At 43.2% G+C, this 17,835-nt stretch overlaps 1 protein-coding gene and 1 long non-coding RNA gene across 2 annotated transcripts; one reads left to right on the forward strand and one right to left on the reverse strand.

Moving 5' to 3' along the window:
- Positions 1 to 4,150: 4,150 nt before the first annotated feature.
- On the reverse strand, positions 4,151 to 5,698 carry LOC120892417 (uncharacterized). The gene is made up of 2 exons (XR_005737099.2): positions 5,559 to 5,698; positions 4,151 to 5,357 (listed from the first exon to the last, which is right to left on the reverse strand). It is a non-coding gene; the product is annotated as an uncharacterized LOC120892417 (long non-coding RNA).
- A 117-nt stretch (positions 5,699 to 5,815) lies between these two features.
- On the forward strand, positions 5,816 to 16,396 carry Tmem128 (transmembrane protein 128). Its single transcript, XM_005318969.5, has 5 exons — positions 5,816 to 5,944; positions 7,295 to 7,436; positions 12,646 to 12,804; positions 15,376 to 15,483; positions 16,211 to 16,396. Exons 1-4 carry the CDS (start codon positions 5,848 to 5,850, stop codon positions 15,473 to 15,475), a joined length of 498 nt encoding a protein of 165 aa, XP_005319026.2. The 5' UTR covers positions 5,816 to 5,847; the 3' UTR covers positions 15,476 to 15,483; positions 16,211 to 16,396.
- The last annotated feature ends 1,439 nt before the right edge of the window (positions 16,397 to 17,835 follow it).

Here is a 17,835-nt window from a genome sequence, read left to right on the forward strand (position 1 = left end):
TTGCACCTTCAAAAATATGGGGTTATTGGGCTGGGATGTGGGTCAAGCGGTAGTGCGCTTGCCTGGCACACGTGTGGCCTGGGTTCGATTCTCAGCACCACAAACAAAGATGTTGTATCCACCGAAAACTAAACATTAAAAAAATTCTCTCTCTCTCTCTCTCTTTAAAAAAAAAAATATATGGGGTTATATATAGCCAGGTGGGGTGGCTCAATCCTATAACCCCAGCAACTTGGGAGGCTGAGACAGGAGGATTATAAGTTCAAGGCCAGCCTCAGCAACTTAGCAAGACTGTCTCTGAATAAAAAATGAAAGGAGCCAAGGATGCGTCTCAGTGATAAAATACCCCTGGGTTCAATCCCACAAAAAATGGGGTTTTATCTAAAGGGGAAAAAATGAGATTATTTTTTTATCCCATGTACACCATTAACAAGCCAAGCTCTAGGCACTGAATAATTACATCATGCCAGTGACAAAACTGGCATTAACAGCCGGGACTCTGGGTATCTGGGGAAGGCAGACAGCCCGGGCACACCTCCAATCTCCTTCAAGTTTGCCAGCCCCAGAGCAGCTCACAACTCTAACAGTAGCAATTTAGCAAAAGAAATTATCCTCTCACAGAACTCAGTGGACCCAAATGTGGCTCCCAGACTGACCACACAGCCAATCTCAGGAATGCTTGGAGACACTTAAATAGTCAAGGGTTCTGGCCCACCTGGCCTCCAAGCTTAGGCCAGTTCCCTCCTACCTACCTCCCCCTTTCCTTTCTGGCCTCAGGAGTGGCCCTTTCCCCAGCCTATCTTTCAGTGAGACAGCCCCTGCTGTCTTCCTGACATGCCGGCAGCCAGAAGAGCCACCCAGTCTCATCCCAACATCTGACTCCAGAGACAGCACACAGCCCCCTCAGGGCTCCATGTGGGCCGTTCTCTGCAGATGCTCTAGATCACTGTCAGGCTCACGCTGCCTTCCCTTCTGTGAGAACTCTCTGCACCTCACAGCTTAGATAGGGTGCTCCCAGAAAGACCCCAGGCCAGAAGTAGGACTGGCAGGTCCCGAGATGTGCAGGCCAAGGGAAAATGGGGCCACATCTGTGACAGACACTCAATGCTCTCAAGGTGATCCAGTCTGTTCCTGCGCAGGCCCGACTGTTGCTCTTGCTCAGGCCTGACTGAAATCCTATCTTTCTTTCCATCTTATGAATACTTCAGAGGGACCCTAACAAATTTTCCTTTTGAAACAAATTGTACATGTATTTTATAATTATAATTATCATTATTACAACATAATTATCATAGCATGATAATATGGTTGTCACTATTATTGTTATTATTTTGCTTATACTGGTCAAAGTTGGTTTCAGTTGTAGTACAAATAACCTCTCCCAGTACAGCTAACTGATAATAAATGTGCTGGAAATAACTAGGTTCACTTGAAGAGGGTCCAAGTGATACCTGCTATGCAGTACATGCCCTAAGTGACCTATGGCAGTCTCCCCTTATCTGCTAAGGATATGCTCCAAGACATAAAGGAACTGCAACCTATACATACCAAGTTTTTACTGTGCATACATACCTATGATAGTTTAGTTTGTAAATTATGCACAGTAAGGGATTATCAATAGCTAACAATGGAACAATTATAACAATATATTATAATCAAAATTATGTGGCTGTGGCTGCTCTTTCTCCAGCCACAGGGTGGGTAGTGCATACAGTGTGGATACGCTGGGCAAAGGGATGATTCATATTCTGGGAAAGAGGAAGGTGATTCTAGATGATGCTACAATGTACAATTTCTGAATTTTTAATTTTTATAATTTTTCATTAATATTTCTGGATTATGATTGACCATAGGTAAATAAAATCCCCAAAAGTAAAGCCAGAGATTAAGGTGAACTGCTGTCTACTAATGCTTTCTAAGTAGTCTTAGGGCACCACACTTTCCCACCTCACTCCTACTGAATCAGTAAGCCACTCAAACCCTCTTCAGAAGTGAAGAGCAAAACAAATCTTAGATAAGAAGATGATCAGATTAAAACAACAAGCTGGAAAAATATATAGTTGCATTTTTCTGATATTCAAAAATATCCTTGATCTATGAAAATAAGCATAGATGACAAATCCCAAAAGGGAAAATATATGTAGCCAATATGTGAAAATTCTGTTAACAGTAACAATAAAACATATTAAAATCAGATTTCTGCCTAACAGTCTATTTTTGGTACGAATGCCAAAGATGGCTTCTTCTGCCCCCAGCTGGTAGGAATATGAAGTATACCATTTCTGGAGCTTGTCTGAAAATACTGATCAAAAACCTTTATAAAGTTCACATCTTTGTAATTCCAAATCTATAGCTTTTTATGCGATAAATAATTTAAGCTATGCATAAAGAGAGTCACCTGTTTCATTTCATTTTTATGCAATGGAGTTTTTTGAAACTGTTTATCTCTGGCGTGAAGGACAGTATACCAAGTGATATACATGAGCATTTACTGAGCATTTTTCATGCCACATTTTTCTGAGCTTTTCATGTCTGAAGTCATTCCTAGGGTTGCTTGCAATCCAGCTGGGGATCACTGTGGCAGCTACGCAGCACCATGAAAGAACAGGGCTGTATTAATTTGGTCTCAGGGTGGCAAGTAACAGAAAATCACTTAACATTTGTTTGGGAGGAGGAGGGATGTTATAAAAATCTGTGAACTTTCAGTAGATATTTCCTGAGAGCTTTCCAGGGCTGGCATTGGCCTAAGCACTTTGTATGTACTGCTTTTAACCTTTACCCAATCCTTTGAGGAAGGTATGCTGCTGGTGAGGAAGTTAAGACGAAAGAGAGCATAGGTTTGGAATAGCCAATAACGACAAGACCAGGAACATGCAGCCCAGCAAGGGACGCAGAGCTCATGCTCTTAAAGACCTGGCTGAGTAGGGCTGAGTGTGATGCAGGAGTGGGAACAGTGTCACCAAGACCCTGTCACTGGCTTCTCAGAGCTCTCTGCATAGGTGGGCTCCCCACCTGTGTCCAGAGTGGCCCTCATGGTCCACCAGACCAAAGCAGAAGAGAAGGTTGTATTGGTAACCAGCCAAAGTCTCAGGGAATGAGAGTTCAGGTTTGGGTTATGTGCCCTCCTATAAGACAGAGAACTGAGCATAGAGGAGGAAAAGTGGCTTCTTGAGGGAAGGAATATTGGGTGGACACATGCATATCCATAATAAACACCAGCTAGCCTTCATGGAGGGCCAAGGGGGAAGCAGGGAGTGCAGTTCCTCTGATGTGCCAGTGTTTGCAAGGCACTGGGGGCATCTAACACAGTCAACTGGGAGAGGACGATAGGACAGTAGGATGTTTTCCTACCAAAGGAAAATGACAATACGGCTTGATAATTTCTGGATGAGTGCATAAACAGAGCAGACTGAGTCCAGGGACAAGGGAATACCTATTAGGAAACAAGTGGGTTCCAGATCTTGGAGGCCTGGAAAGCAAGTGAAAGAGCTGTGAATGGAGGCACACTCCACACCAGGCACAGAGCAATCTGTACACATCTGTCCTCGTGCTGGTACCTGCCACTTCCTAGATGAGGAAACGAATGCTTAGAACAATGAAATAAGCTGCCCAAGAACCCATGGGGATAAAGAGAGGATTCAATGGTCTATAAACACCTTGGATTTACCCATGTTGCTAAGGCAAGGTCAGCAAAGTTCATAGTCAAATTCATTTTTCCCCACAAATAATCCACATTAAAAAATGAAAATTTCTTCATTGGTAGCAATCTGATATCACATGGCTATAATTAAGGTGCCACAATACATACACTGAAGAACTGACTTAATGGACCCCAACAAAGAAGATGTGGACATTAACAATTGGATTTTTTCCAATCTCTTTTAAGTACCATGAATATGGTGTGCAAATAATGCCATTTAAAATATCAGGTGGGGAAACACAGGAAGGAATTCAGATCCAAATAGAAAGGCCCTGAACCACCAAACAGGAAATCTAATCTGACCTGAGCATATTATGTATGGAAACCCTGGAATTGCTGAGATGCTCCTGGGACTACTTGGTTACAAGAGAGACCCAGCGCTGACCTTTTTTTTTTTTTTTTTTTTTTTTTTTTTTTTTTTTTTGAGGAGACAATCAACAGAAGGCTGTATTTGATGGAAAGAATTTATTTCCTGTTAACAAGACTTCTAACCTTGAACAAGAGAAAGAAAGAAGGAAAGGCAAAGAAGAGATGAATCTAGTTCTTTAGGAGTTTGGAATTTAAAGAGAGGAAAAAAAAAAAAGAGGTACTGTTTAGAAAAGCTGTATGATCTTCCGAGCTATTAAATCCTTGCTCCAAAGAGTAAGGAAAGACTGAAGAAATAACAAAAATAAATTGATAGAAACTCCTTTTCTTTTTAGAAATACAACATACAGAAGACATTAAAGAATGCCCACTAATTCAAATTTTACTTTGCAGGCAGGTGCTCAGTAAAAGTTTCAATGGTTAAGCATAAAAATTCTCAGCATACAACTCAGAGGAAAAGGGTGGAAGAATAATTAACAGGATTATTGGTTAAGAAAAAGTTGTGAACTAGCAACATGGTTTATGGGTGTTGAGTGGTGGGAAAGGGCAGTTTTCTGGGAAAAATTATTTAATTCCACAGTAAGGATGGAAAATTTTTTCCCAAGCAGACAGAAGGGAGCTAAGAGGCACCAAAGACTGGTGCTCCAAACCCCACAATGATTCCACAGGCAGGTGTAATCCCCATGGAGCAGAAGAGGAAACAGGCCGAGATGCTCACTGCTTGCCCAAGGTCATTGAACTGGTCAGAATGTCACCAGATTCAATGGGTCCACCTCTTAGTGGGAATCAAATTGGAACAGAACACCAAACATGGCTGTCACACAGAGGAAAACTTATTTGCAGCAAATAAGGAGAATCGCCCAAAGGCCAGGCCAGCTGGGTGCAGTTTGTTTGGGCAGGGAATTCGAGCCCATGAGGGGCAGAGGCACCCTGGCCTGCACCTGCAGGAAGATCCTGGGCAGGCATCTAGCAGCACTTTCCATGTTATGCAAATGAGGCTTTAGTTCTTCCGGGTGGAGATTCTAATATTGAAACGAAGTAAAGCTAGCCTCTTGGTCACTGACCCATGCTCCTTAGGGTAGCTTGAGGAACATGACTTCTGAAAAACAACTTTGAGGAGCTGTTCTTCGTTAGAACAACTTTGTCATGGGGCTGAAGGTTCAGTCTGCACCCTGCTTTCGCAGGCCCCTGGCTGGGGGACAGCCGCTTTCTGACTTCTCAGCGTGCAGTCCAGGGTCCTTTCCTTCTCCTGGGGCTGCCCTCAACCCTCTCAGGTCCAGCAGGGAGATTCCTGGAGAGGAGGAGAGGAAAGGGGAGAAAGACAGAGGGGGGTAGGAGGGAGGGAGAGAGGAGAGAGGGGGAGGAGAGAGAGAGAGAGAGAGGGAGGGAGGGAGAGGGGGAGGGAGTGGGAGTGAGAGTGAGTGTGTGTTGGGGGCGCGGTGGGGGGGACATTGAGAGTCTGGGCACTGGCGGGTCAGGGAGGGTGCCACACCTGCCTCGCGTACCCGCAGCAGCGATAAGCTTGGTCCTTCGGGGTTTCCGTTGATCCACGCAACCCCGGGAAACTAGTCGTTTAGACACCAGAAAAGAGCAGTACTGATTTAAAATTCAAACCACGCCGGCGGATTTGAGCGCAGACGCGAGAACGCCAACTTCCCCTTAGCCTCCAACCAGCAAAAACTGCAACAGCACAGCCTCCACGCCCGACTTCGGGAAACCTCGCCACCGCCGTGATCGCCGGAAGTGCTTCGACGTCACTTCCGCCGCGTTCGGCCGCCAACATGGACGTCGCGCAGGCCCGCGAGCAGCTGCGGCGGCGTTACCTGGTACCGCGGGACGCCGAGACCCGGCTGGACTGCGAAGGCGACGCGGCGGGGGGTGAGCTCCGCGCCCCCACCTCACTCGTGCTCGCGGAGTTAGAGTTGTGGACGCTCCGCGGCATCCGGTGGTCCCCGCGCCTCCTCCCCTCACAGCGCGGCAGGATGCCCTAGAACCCTTTCCGGAAATACCATTAAAATTAAAACCACCTTCAGGTTCCGTCTTAGTGCTAGGAATTCCCCAGGGAATCGTCCTGGTCCGGTCCCCAGGGCCGCGTGTGCTAGCGGTTCACCTCGTGGCTGCTGGTCGCAGGCGGCGGAGGGAATGTCCTCGGTGGCCCGTGGCCATAGCATCAGTACCCGGTGGATGACATGTCAGGGGAAGCGCCGGTGTGCCACCAGTTGGTACAGAACGGGCCACCTGTGGCGCCTGTGAGGACGCGGAGGAGTGCAGTAGGAGGAGTGCGTGGTGGTGGTGTGGCCAGGCCGGGGGTGAGGGTGGGAGGCCGGGGTGATGTGGACCTGGTCGTCCTCTGTATTGTAGAGCTGCCTGCTCGTTAGCTTTTGGAAACGAGCGCAGACCCCCATCGTGCCCAGGCATGACTTAAGAGTTTTGAGGGTCTGTATTCATGACCAGTCCCCCTGCCCAGGACTGCCCGCAGCCTCACCCACAGCGGCCTCACGAGAACTTGATGTCAGGAGAGCTTGGTGTTAGAGTCACCCTTGGGTTTGGTTCCAAGATGGGAGAAGTCGCTGTCTTTCACCTGTTGGGACAGTGATGTGCTGGGTCTAGAGCTCTGGTGTAATCTTTTTCATGGTTGAGCTGCCTCAAAAGGTGGTGGTGGTTTAAAATGCAACACTTTTCCTTATAAACAGTTGTCTTGAAAAATCAGAAGTCCATTTTGTACGTGACATTTACAGTTGGCATTTTTCCTAATTAATGGGGCTGATAACTTTTCTAGAGGAAATGGGAACACAGTGTTAAAATTCCTATGCTTCTGGGTGGCATTGTTATATCTATGAGAGTGTTAATTTGATTTTAAAATTCATTTATACAAAATAACTGGCTATTTTGAACACATAATGACCTATTAATTATTTTTGCAAACACAAATATATCTTGATTTTACAGAAGGATTCAGTGCTGTAATTGGACTGATTATGGTTAGTAGAAGGCTCTAGGAAATGATTTATTTGGTTTACAATAGTCACCTTTTTCCTCATAAAAACTGTAGTACTTATGGGGTGGAGCTGTGACTCAGTGGTAGAGCGCTCGCCTAGCATGTGTGCTGCGCTGGGTTCGATCCTCAGCACCACATAAAAATAAATAAATAAAGATATTGTGTCCAACTGCAACTCAAAAAAAAAAAAAAACTATAGTAACTTAAATTGGAATCTCCCTTATTTGCAGGATCTTCTGCAACTGTTGAGAAAAAGGAGAAACCTCTTCCAAGACTTAATATTCATTCTGGATTCTGGATTTTGGCATCCATTGTTGTGACCTATTATGTTGATTTCTTTAAAACCCTTAAAGAAAACTTTCACACTAGTAGGTAAGAAAACTTTTTAACACTTCACAAGTTAAACATCTGTCTTAGTCAGCTTTTTATCCCTGTGACTAAAAGACCTGGGAAGAACAACTTAAAGAAGGAAAAAAGGTTTTTTTGGTTTCAAAGGTTCAGTCCATGGTTGACTGACTCCTTAGTTCTGGGCTGAGGTGATGCAGAACATCATGGTGGAAGGTTGTGGCAGAGGAAAGCTGTCAGCTCAGGGCAGCCAGGAAGTAGAGACTGAGTTCAGCTCCCAGTGACCCTCCAGCTACTCTCTACCTTCCTACAGTTACTGCCCAGTTAATCCACATTAGTGAGTTAATCTACTGATTAGGTTCCAGCTCTCATAATCTATGATCATTTCACCTCTGAAAATTCTTGCATTGTGTCATTGGGGGATACCTCATAATCTCAACCATAACAATTTTCTAAATTTTCCTGTTTCATTTTGGCAGTTGAATTCATACATTTAATAAGCTCCTAGTCTCTGTGGAGCATCATGTTGGAAGTGCTAATGATACAAAGAAGAATAAGAGATGTTGGTCAAAGGGTACAAATTTTCTGTTATAAAGTGAACAGGTTAAGTCAGGGGATTTAGCACAGCATAGTGACCGTGGTTAATCATAGTGTGTTTTATAATTAAAATTTGCTGAGAGAGTAGATCTTAAGTATATCTAGCACCTGCGTATACACCCTGGTAACTGTGAGGTGATGGTGTGTCAACTAACTTGATTGTAGTAATCATTTCATACATATAAACACATTAAATTGTGTTGTATACTTTGAATATATATAATTTAAATTTGTCAGCTGGGTCAGCTGCACTTTAAATCCCAGCTACTCGGGAGGTTGAGACATGAGGATTGCAGGTTCAAGACCAGCCTTGGCAACTTAGTGAGATGCTGTCTCAAAGTTAAAAAAAAAAAAAAAAGGCTGAGGATGTAGCTCAGCGGTAGAGTGCCTATGAGTTCAATTCCCAGTACCCCTCAGCCCCCCGCCCCCAAATTTTAAATTTGTTGGTTTTATGTCAGAGAAAAAACAAAATAAGGGGGCTGGGGTTATGGCTCAGTGGTAGAGAACTCACCTAGCACATGTGAGGCCCTGGGTTCCATCCTCAGGACCACATAAAAATAAATAAATAAAGATATTGTGCCAAGTAAAAAATAAATATTAAAAGAAAAGAAAAAGAAAAAACAAAATAAGAGGGTAGTTGCTCCGGGGATGCACAGCAGAGTGGATGAAAACTGGAAACGATTTCAGTGTGCCTTCTCAGCTCTGATGTGTTGTAAGATGAGGAAGGTAGTGTGAATTTAAGGCTTTAAACCCATTTGGAGAAGAAAGGAGGTAGAAAGAAGGTCTGTCTTTGTGAGTGCAAAGTGCAGGAGAACTGGAAGGAATGAGCGGAAACCCATCTCAGGGTGTGTCAGGGAGTAGTTAAGTGGAGGGTGTGATGGGGTTAGCTGTGGCAGAGGTCACCAGTGGGAGAAGTCAGGAGTTTTGTGGCCAGGCCAGGAACTAGATTCCTTAGTGTAATCTCAGGAATTGACATGGAGTGGAAGGTTGTGAAATCACGTCCCGGGGTCCTTCTGAACACTGGGGAATGACGTAGAGGCCCCCAGATGACAGGCAGGGGATGGTGCTGCTAAGCATCAGAGCTGGCATTGGAGGGCTGGCTTGCTTAGGAGGTGAAGATCAGTTGTTTGGAAGTACTAAAGGGCTGGAAAGAAGCAGTCATGGTAGGATGAGGTCTCCTTAAGAGGACCAGTGACAGCTGGAGGAGGAGGAAGGGAGAGAGGGAGCAAGTAGTGAGGGGGAGGTAGGCACAGGGGACTCTAAACTCTTAGGAGGTGAGACCTTGCTTCTCTCTCTCCATATTTCCATGAGTAGAAACTTTCCCTAAATACTACCATCTTCCTGCCCTTTCATTCCACCTACTCCTTCCTGTGCAGTGTATGACTTGCCCATTTGGGTTTGAAATAAAGAGTGGATGAATGTAGTAAAGCACTTTCCTCCTTTTGGGAGTTGGCTGCTCCAGAAGCACAGGCTTTGGTCTTCTTTTCTGGGCTATGGTTTTATGGAGGCAGCAGTGCAGGAAGAGGTTCCTAAGTTTCCACTGTGGCTAAGAATGTCTGTCACTGTTTCATTATCAGGAAAGGCTTTGTCACTGCTTACCAAAGTGTCCTTACTGCAGCTTCATCAGTAGTAAAGATGACATTTTGATCTTCTTCAACTTGAGTCCTTCCTCTCGGTTGGTTTACAACTTAGGCTGGGAATATAGGGATGGGTACTTCAAACGCCACCAGTAGCAGCTGCTCCTTCACTCAGCAGACACTTGAGAGAAGCCAGAGGTGCATTTGGGTGTGGGTGCCAGTGATGAACTACACTTCTGGCTCTCCAGCCACCCATTCCAGGCAGCAGTGGACAGATGAACAGGCCTGTGTGCGTGTTTTGTAAGTATGCACAGGATACACAGGATGCCTAGGAGGGGCCTAGCTGGCCCGACCTCAGGAGGCAGACTTTTTGAGGATTGAGGAGACATGGGAGAACTTCTTTGTTTGCATTCTTAGATTAGGTGTTCTCAGTTCTCTAAAGAGATGGCAGGGTGATGAGCTGGGATGTGACTTAGTGGTAGAGTGCGTGCCTAGTACGTGTGAGGCCCTGGGTTTAATCCTCAGCACCACATAAAAGTAAATAAATAAAATGACAACTAAAAAACAAATATTAAAAAAAAAAGGAAACCGCAGGGTGAGAAATGACAATACCCATAAAATATTTGGGTGCAACTGCAGCCATTAGTAGAGTATCCTGGACCACAGCTATTATGTGGCAGAGTCAGGACATGGATGTGGGCATCAGGGCTGTGGGGGATGGAGGGAAGTTGAGGTCATCCACCTGTCCTCACCGTCCCATCAGACTTCAGGTTCCCATCGTCTTAGGGGAAAGAGACATAAATGCACACTTGGAGGCTGAGGATTTTGCATAGCATTGGGTCTTGGTAGGGATTTGGGTGGGGAGTCAAGCAGCCATGGAATGAAAGGCGAACCTGGGGCAGTACAGTGGAGTTCTGCTTTTCTTCAACGGCGGGTTCCTTGGCACCTGAGCTGACCTCTTTTCCCCCTGCTCCAGCCTTAGTTCAGATGGAGGTGTTAGGATTCTTTGGGTTTGCATAGGGCTGGAAGATTGTATGTTCAAACTTGAGAGAGATGGGATATCAAACCAAACAAATTATCACAATGCTTTGGAAATTGGATTGTTGTTTTTTTTTTTTTTTCAACCGTGCTTGTGTTTGTCAAAATCAGCTGTGGAGTTAGAAGAAAACCTCACTAAAACTAAAATCCCAGATATTCTGGACTTTACTCAGACTCAGAATTTTGGAAACTGGGAACAATACCATTTCTTTTAGAATGCAGAGGTAACTGATGTACAGCCCAGAATTAGGACCACTGGCTTGCAGTATTAGATTTTGTTTAGGAAGTTTTAAAAATCTCCTTGTTTTTTTTAGCCATATCTGGAGAGAGCAGCCACTCAAGGAGTGGCTGTGAAACAGATAAAGGACTCCGAGGAAGCAGGGAGATGACCACCAAGCCTGGAGCTCCCTAGCCCTTCTTGTGTCGTTGCCCCATGTGGAGACTTTTCAAGATATTTTTTCCTGATTGTACCCCTACCCTGTGGAGTTTCAGTACACAGATAAAGTGATAGTTATTTATGTGCTGTATGTGTAGCTCTGCTTCGTTATATAGTCAGGTCAGATTTCTTCACTGTGGTGGTATCACCCTTTGAGATGTACACTCCAGCAGGAGAGACGTCTTCAAGGACCCTGAAAGGGAACATGGAAATGTTTTTCTCACAGAAAAGAAGAGTGGAATGATAATAATCACCACTGGGGGTTAGGTGTGCAAGGAGTCTGTCTTTAACTCTCGGCTGTTTTATGAGTTAAGTGTGGTCTGTATGCCTGCAGCTCACTGAGGATAGTAGTTTTGGCCTGAGTCACACGCTCGTCATGCTGGATCTGATTCAAACCCAGACAGGCAGATTTCAAAGTGTACTCAGAACCCCTGCACTGGACTGCCAGTGCAGATTCTGAATCCCAGAAATGGGCCATCATGAAAGGCCTTGATGGAGCCTGGAAGCTTGCCATTGCGGGAGCCTACCCAGTGCCTTTGTACTTGAACCGCTGTAGCTGTCTGCTCTCCCTTGTCAACATGGCTTGCCAGTCTTCCACATACACAGGCAAAGCATAGTGGGGGTTTGGATTGAACTGGGAGGTTGAAAAAGGGATTTCTTTCTCTAAATCTGGCCTCCTCTTATGACCAGGTTCTGGAAGGAAGGGCTGTCAAGGCTGCCTCACACAGGCTGTCAGGTCTTAGGTGGAATTGACAGGAAGCAAAACTACACTCCCTTGGGAGAGAATAGAAGTTATTCTGAGATAGGTGTCTTAGTCTGTTTTGTGTGGCTATAACAAAATACCTGAGGCTGCGTGATGTATACAGAAAGAAGTTTATTTGGCTGACAATTCTGGGTGCTGGAGACTCCAAGTAGCATCGCACCCCATGACTATGTCACAGCATGTTGGAGAAGTTGAAGGGGAAGTGGGTGTCTGCAAAAGATTGAGTGTAAGAGATGAACCAATAAGAGGTGCCAGGCTTTAGAGCAACACACTCTGGAGATGACCTGTCTTGTCCTGAGGGCAAGAACTTACTTTTGCAAGAAAATCATTAATCCCTGGGCAGTCATGACTCAGCCACCTCCTAAGAGAGTGACCAAGATTCTAGCACATGACCCTTTGGGGACACACTCAAATCATGCCCAAACCATTCATTGCAGAAAGCCTTTATTTCCCTAGTACTGGTGATTGAACCCAGGGTGTTCTACCACTGAGCTACATCCCCAGCCCTTTTTTTTTATTTTGAGGAGATGGTCTTGCTAAATTGCCCAGGGTGGCCTCAAATTATGATCCCTCTACCTCATACATATGAATGCATATGTGTGAAGCTTCACTCTTTAACCCTTCCATGAGTCATGTGTCTCATTTCTCACCCTGTCTCCCAGTGGCTTGAGATGTTCAAATGCTGAGATTGTGGAATGGAAGACCTCTCTGCACCCTTCTCTGGTTGATGTTCTGGAAACTGACGTTTAGACTATTAGCGAAGCTGTTAAGACACCTGCTGATTGGCTGAGTGTCGGCAGCCCTTGCCTTGTTTTTTTCCTCCAGCTGGTTTCTCTCTGGTGGGACCTTGTTGCTTGTCAGCTTGTCAATTGCATTTTACTGCATAGTCTACCTGGAGTGGTACCGTGGAATTGAAGAGTATGATGTCAAGTATCCATCGTTGATACCTGTTACAACTGTGAGTTTTATTGCAGCAGGAATTTGGTAAGTTAACTTTGAAATGATGAATATAAGTGAAAAACAGTTTCTTTTGATTGGATAATGATGTGTGTGATCCAAAACTGAAAAGAAGAACCAGAGTTTAATAGAAAATAGTCCCTCGGTCATTCCTGTGCTTCAGGCTCCCTTGTCTTTAGCATCCCTTTCCTTCTTTATGTACCTAGTTATTTCAAACAGAAATGGTGACGTTATGTACACATTCTCCATTTTGTTTTTTAAATCTTATTCATTGTGATGTACAATACATTAAAAAAGTAGAAAAAACAGACATACAGCTGAACAAATTAATCACACAACAGCACTGCTGTCAGCCACACCCAGATGAAGAAAGAGAACCCAGCCCACATCCTGGCCACTGCTTCCTGCCCTTCCCAGTCACTGCATCTTCTGCCACAGATGAGCGCTCTCCCCGCCTTCATGGCGATCACTTATTTTTGCACACCTTTGCAGATGCAGGGGATTGAACCCAGGGCTTTGCACATGCTATACAAGCGCTCAGCCACTGAGTCACATCTCTAGCTCTTTTAAGAAATTTTAAAACGGTCTTGATAAGTTGCCGAGACTGACCTTGAACTTACAACCTTCCTCCTTTAATCTCAAGTAACTGGGATTACAGGTGTATACTACAATGTCTGGCTTAAATACTCAAGTTTTTAAAATTTATATAAATGAATTCGTATAGTATATACTTTTTTACATTTTACTACATATGTGCAGCACTATATATATATATATATATATATATATATATATATATATATATATATATAGTTCATACTTACTGTCACTGATAACAGTAGTTAATTTTTATTGCTGTGCAATGTTCCATTGTATAATCAAATCCTAGTTGATATTCCATGTTGACAGCGTTGGGATTGTTTCCAATTTGTGGTGATTATGAAGGATGCTGTGAACAACGTTCTTGTCTGTTTTTCTTGGGGCACATGTGCATATGTTATATATATGTGTACACACACACACAGGTGGAATTGTTGGGCCATAGGGTATATATTCTTCCAACTTTAGTGAATAAAGTGCCAAACTGTTGTCCAAAGTGATGTACAATCACCCTCTGTTCTGTAGGTTCTGAATCTACATCTTCAACCTACTTCAAACTGGAAAACAGTGTTGTCTACTGAATATGTACAGAGTTCTTGTCATTATTCCCTAAACAAAAGTATAATAACTATGTATATATCATTTACATCATGTTAGATATTCTGAGATATGATCTAAGGTATATGAGAGGTTGTGTTTGATTGTATGTGAATACTATACGATTTAATACAAAGGACTTGAGTACCTGGAGGTCTTCAACAAATTCTCTACAGATAACTGAGGAACAACTAAACTTTTTCCCCTACTAGCAGGCACCATACAGTTTGGATTTCTTCCATAGTGATACACATAGGTACATTGAATTGTTTTACCTGATTATGTGGTTTCCACAATATTGTCAAAAAGCCTGTCCTTAGTGGTCACTACTGTTGCACTTAGTTATTTTTATTTTCAACTCCACAGAGAATATCCTTCTTTATCAGTTAATAGGTACTCAGTGAAAAGCAGGTTTTTCCCCCCCCTGTTTTAAAAAGGATTATTTGACCACTGAAGAAAAATCCAGAAATTACAGGAAACCATAATGAAATATATTCCATAATCCTGCCAGTCAGGGAGAAAACTGCTCTTCATGTGTGTTTTAGAGTTCTTCAGTTTTCCTCTCTATATTAATTGAATTCTGATTTTGGAAAAGTCAAACACCTTTGTACATATTCAGTTTAAGTCTTATTTCTATGGCTTGATTTCAGTTGCAGTTTAAGACTCTTTGACTTTGTGGTGTGGCAGTTATTAACCCTTAGGTTATGTGGGCATTCCAGGGTGTTATTTTACTTTTTATCTTATAGCTAAGAGCATCCTAAAAAAATGTTAAATTACTTTTTAGGCCAGTGGGAGTATGGTTATTTAAAATTCATAATTATCAAAATATTTAATAATAAAACCAGTAACTCTGAAAAACTCATTGATTTGTATATAGTTTTCCTTATTAGCTTTTGCTCTTATAAATTCAGTTACACTTAGAAAATGTTTCATTTTTTCTTTGGTGACAGGAATAGTGTTTTTCTCAATGAAGATTTGATAGCCTCTTATAAATGGTTACTTTTTTCATTCTGCTTTTAAGAGAAAGTACTTTTGTCTTTTTTACTCTAATCGTTTGGTAGTGTGTGAGATCATAAAGCAGGCCACAGCCAGTTTAATTCATGGTCTCTTGCAGACACCAGCCTTAAGGGACGTTAAGTCTCTGAGGGGCTGTGCCAGCTGCCACTGGAGGCCTTTAGATTCTAGGTCTGAGTACTTCTCCAAGGCCTCATGCTGCTCTGTAAGCGTGTGTAGGGTTTCCCTTTCCAGCCCTGGCCCATTAGTGGATGTGAAGAGTGTGGAAAGTTGCTGGCTGGATGAGTGCCCTCAGGCTGAGCTCTTTAACTCCCACTTCTTGGGTAACAGATGTTTGTATAGATGATAATTATGGTTTTTAACTCTTTATTTTTTGATCCCTTTCAGCTTCAACATTGCTTTATGGAATGTATGGTCATTTTTCACTCCATTTTTATTATTTACCCAGTTCATGGGGGTTGTAATGTTCATCTCACTACTTGGATGACTTCAAAGGTAAGCTAGCTGGAATATCTTGTTTTTAATCATGAACTTGTGAACATGTCTCTCAAGACACTTTTCAGTGGACTCTGCTGTAGTAGACTACTTGAGAGTGACTCCAGTCATGTGTGTGCCGGAGTTTTTCCCCACTGTTCTCTGAGATGAAAGGGACCGAGTCCTCTTTTCTTTTGTAAAATTTAGGCCAAGTGATGGCTTTTAGAGAAGGCACCTGCTTTTCGAAGTCTTCATAAGGATAGTATTTGCATCTTCCAAAATAAATTAGTTCACATGTCACACCATTTTATATTGAAGAAATTTTATAAAGAAGAAATGGATTAATCTCCTTGTTGCAAGTCTGAAAATATTGCTAGTGCCACTTGACTAGTGAGGTAAATAGTGTCTCCCAGATGTACTGTGTCAAGGGACCAGTGGGTGCCTCATTGAGGGAGGGACCGGTCATAGGCCTTACCTCAAGCAACTCAAGGCTTCTGAGTCATTCTCACACCACAGTGCATCCTTTCCTCTGACCCAACTCCCACCCTCTGCAGCCTGCAGGTCTTCAGTGGCTGTTTGATTTTGAGTTCTCCAGATGCTGGGGAACTTTTGACTTCCTACTGATGTGGTTTGTGATTGGCCATGGAGACCCAGGACTGTTGCAGGCATATAGATTTGAATTGCACTTCTAATGTTAAATTCATGAACTTAGTTGTTTTATTGGGACTAAATGCTGGTTTTCTTTCAGATTTAAGGACATGGAAATTTGAAGTGAATAGTTAAATGTCCAGCTTGTTGGAAGCCTTGCCGGCGGATGATGGGAAGGCTGCAGTGTGTCCTCGTTCCTGCCAAACAGGTGGGCTGCTGGGAAAAGCTGTAACTTGGTAGATCTGTTGTTAAAATCAGAATAAATCACCTTTCCACTTGCATATTATCCAATTCTAGTTGTGACTGGATTTTTCACAAATCTGTGTTATTGAAAAATAACTATTTTGCAATGTTAATCTGTTTGACTCTTTGGCAAAAGTAATTTCTTTAATATGTTCCCAGTATTTTAAATAAACTCTCCTGCATTTAAGGGACAGCAGTTCATTGTATCAAGTGACTAGAATTATCTTGTCATGTGCCTTTAAGCCAACTCTAGAAATTACCATATAATTCATTTTTTTAATAATTTTATTGGGTGGCAGGAACAGATGGAAGTATTTTGTGTTTTCCCATCACTATGGATTTTATCATTGTATAAATTATTGGGGGTTTTTAGTGTTTTTCTACATGAATTTTTAATCATTTTTAAGTATGTATAATTTTTCCTCTACCAGTTAAATAAAATATTTTTATAACTTTTTTGTGTGCATTGTGTTAATACATACTTTGGAATAGCTTCTGTAACTAGCTGTTAGCACTTTGAGTTAGCTATGGAAGGCTGGTCATCAGAGAAGGCTACTCTGCTATTAAATGACCCCATGAAGATAATTTATACTTTTCAGTGCAGATGTGCTTAGGTTAAATGTTTGGGAGCTTTTGACTTCCTGCTGATGTGGCCATAAGTCATAAGCATGTAGCACATTGATTCTGTTTCCTATAAAGTAACTGATCTAGATGCCACTTGTGTTTGGGGTAGGCTACACCCTGCCACTTACTGGCTACAAGACCTTCAGTTGTAATTGTTCATTTTCCATGACTCTGCAAGATGGATATCATGAACTGGGAATAACATGTTTTGCAGACTGACTTGTAGATAATAGAAATATATTGTAAAGCCCCAATTCCAGTACCTGGCACACAGTAGGTACTCACTCAATAACTGGTGATGGAGAGGAAAGTAAGAGAAGGTGCAAGCTAGGAGCAGGAATATCACTTTGAATGGTTATGTCTGCTGAAGGACAAGTCAGTTGTGGCTTGTAAACAGAATCCAACCTAGCCTGTGCACACATATGTAAAGGTGTGTAGAAAAGGTGTCATTTCAAATGGCAAGATCAGCAAAGGCCTAGGTCACCAGGTTGTCAGTGATGTGAGGGGCGGTCAAACCTGAGGTTGCAGACCTTGTGAGCTAGAGCATCTGGCTCAGACCCACTGAGGGGACTTGGTGGGGCCTCAGGACAGTGACTGTATTTGCTTTCCAGTGTTGTGATAAAATACCTGAAAAACTCAGAGGAGGTGGATTGATTTTGGCTCACAGTTTCAGAGATGTCAGTTTATGGTCACTTGGCTCCATTGCTTCTCAGCTGTGGTGAGACAGAACATCACGGTGGTGAGTATGAGGTAGAGTCAAGCAGTTCGCCTCTTGGTGATACTCAAGGATCTGGTCCTTGTTCCTCTGGAACACCTGAGAAACACTGAGGCAAGCGTAGAAAACAAGTTTTCTTTAAG

The sequence above is a fragment of the Ictidomys tridecemlineatus genome, chromosome 9 (genome assembly GCF_052094955.1).
Source record: "Ictidomys tridecemlineatus isolate mIctTri1 chromosome 9, mIctTri1.hap1, whole genome shotgun sequence".
Lineage (NCBI taxonomy): Eukaryota > Metazoa > Chordata > Mammalia > Rodentia > Sciuridae > Ictidomys > Ictidomys tridecemlineatus.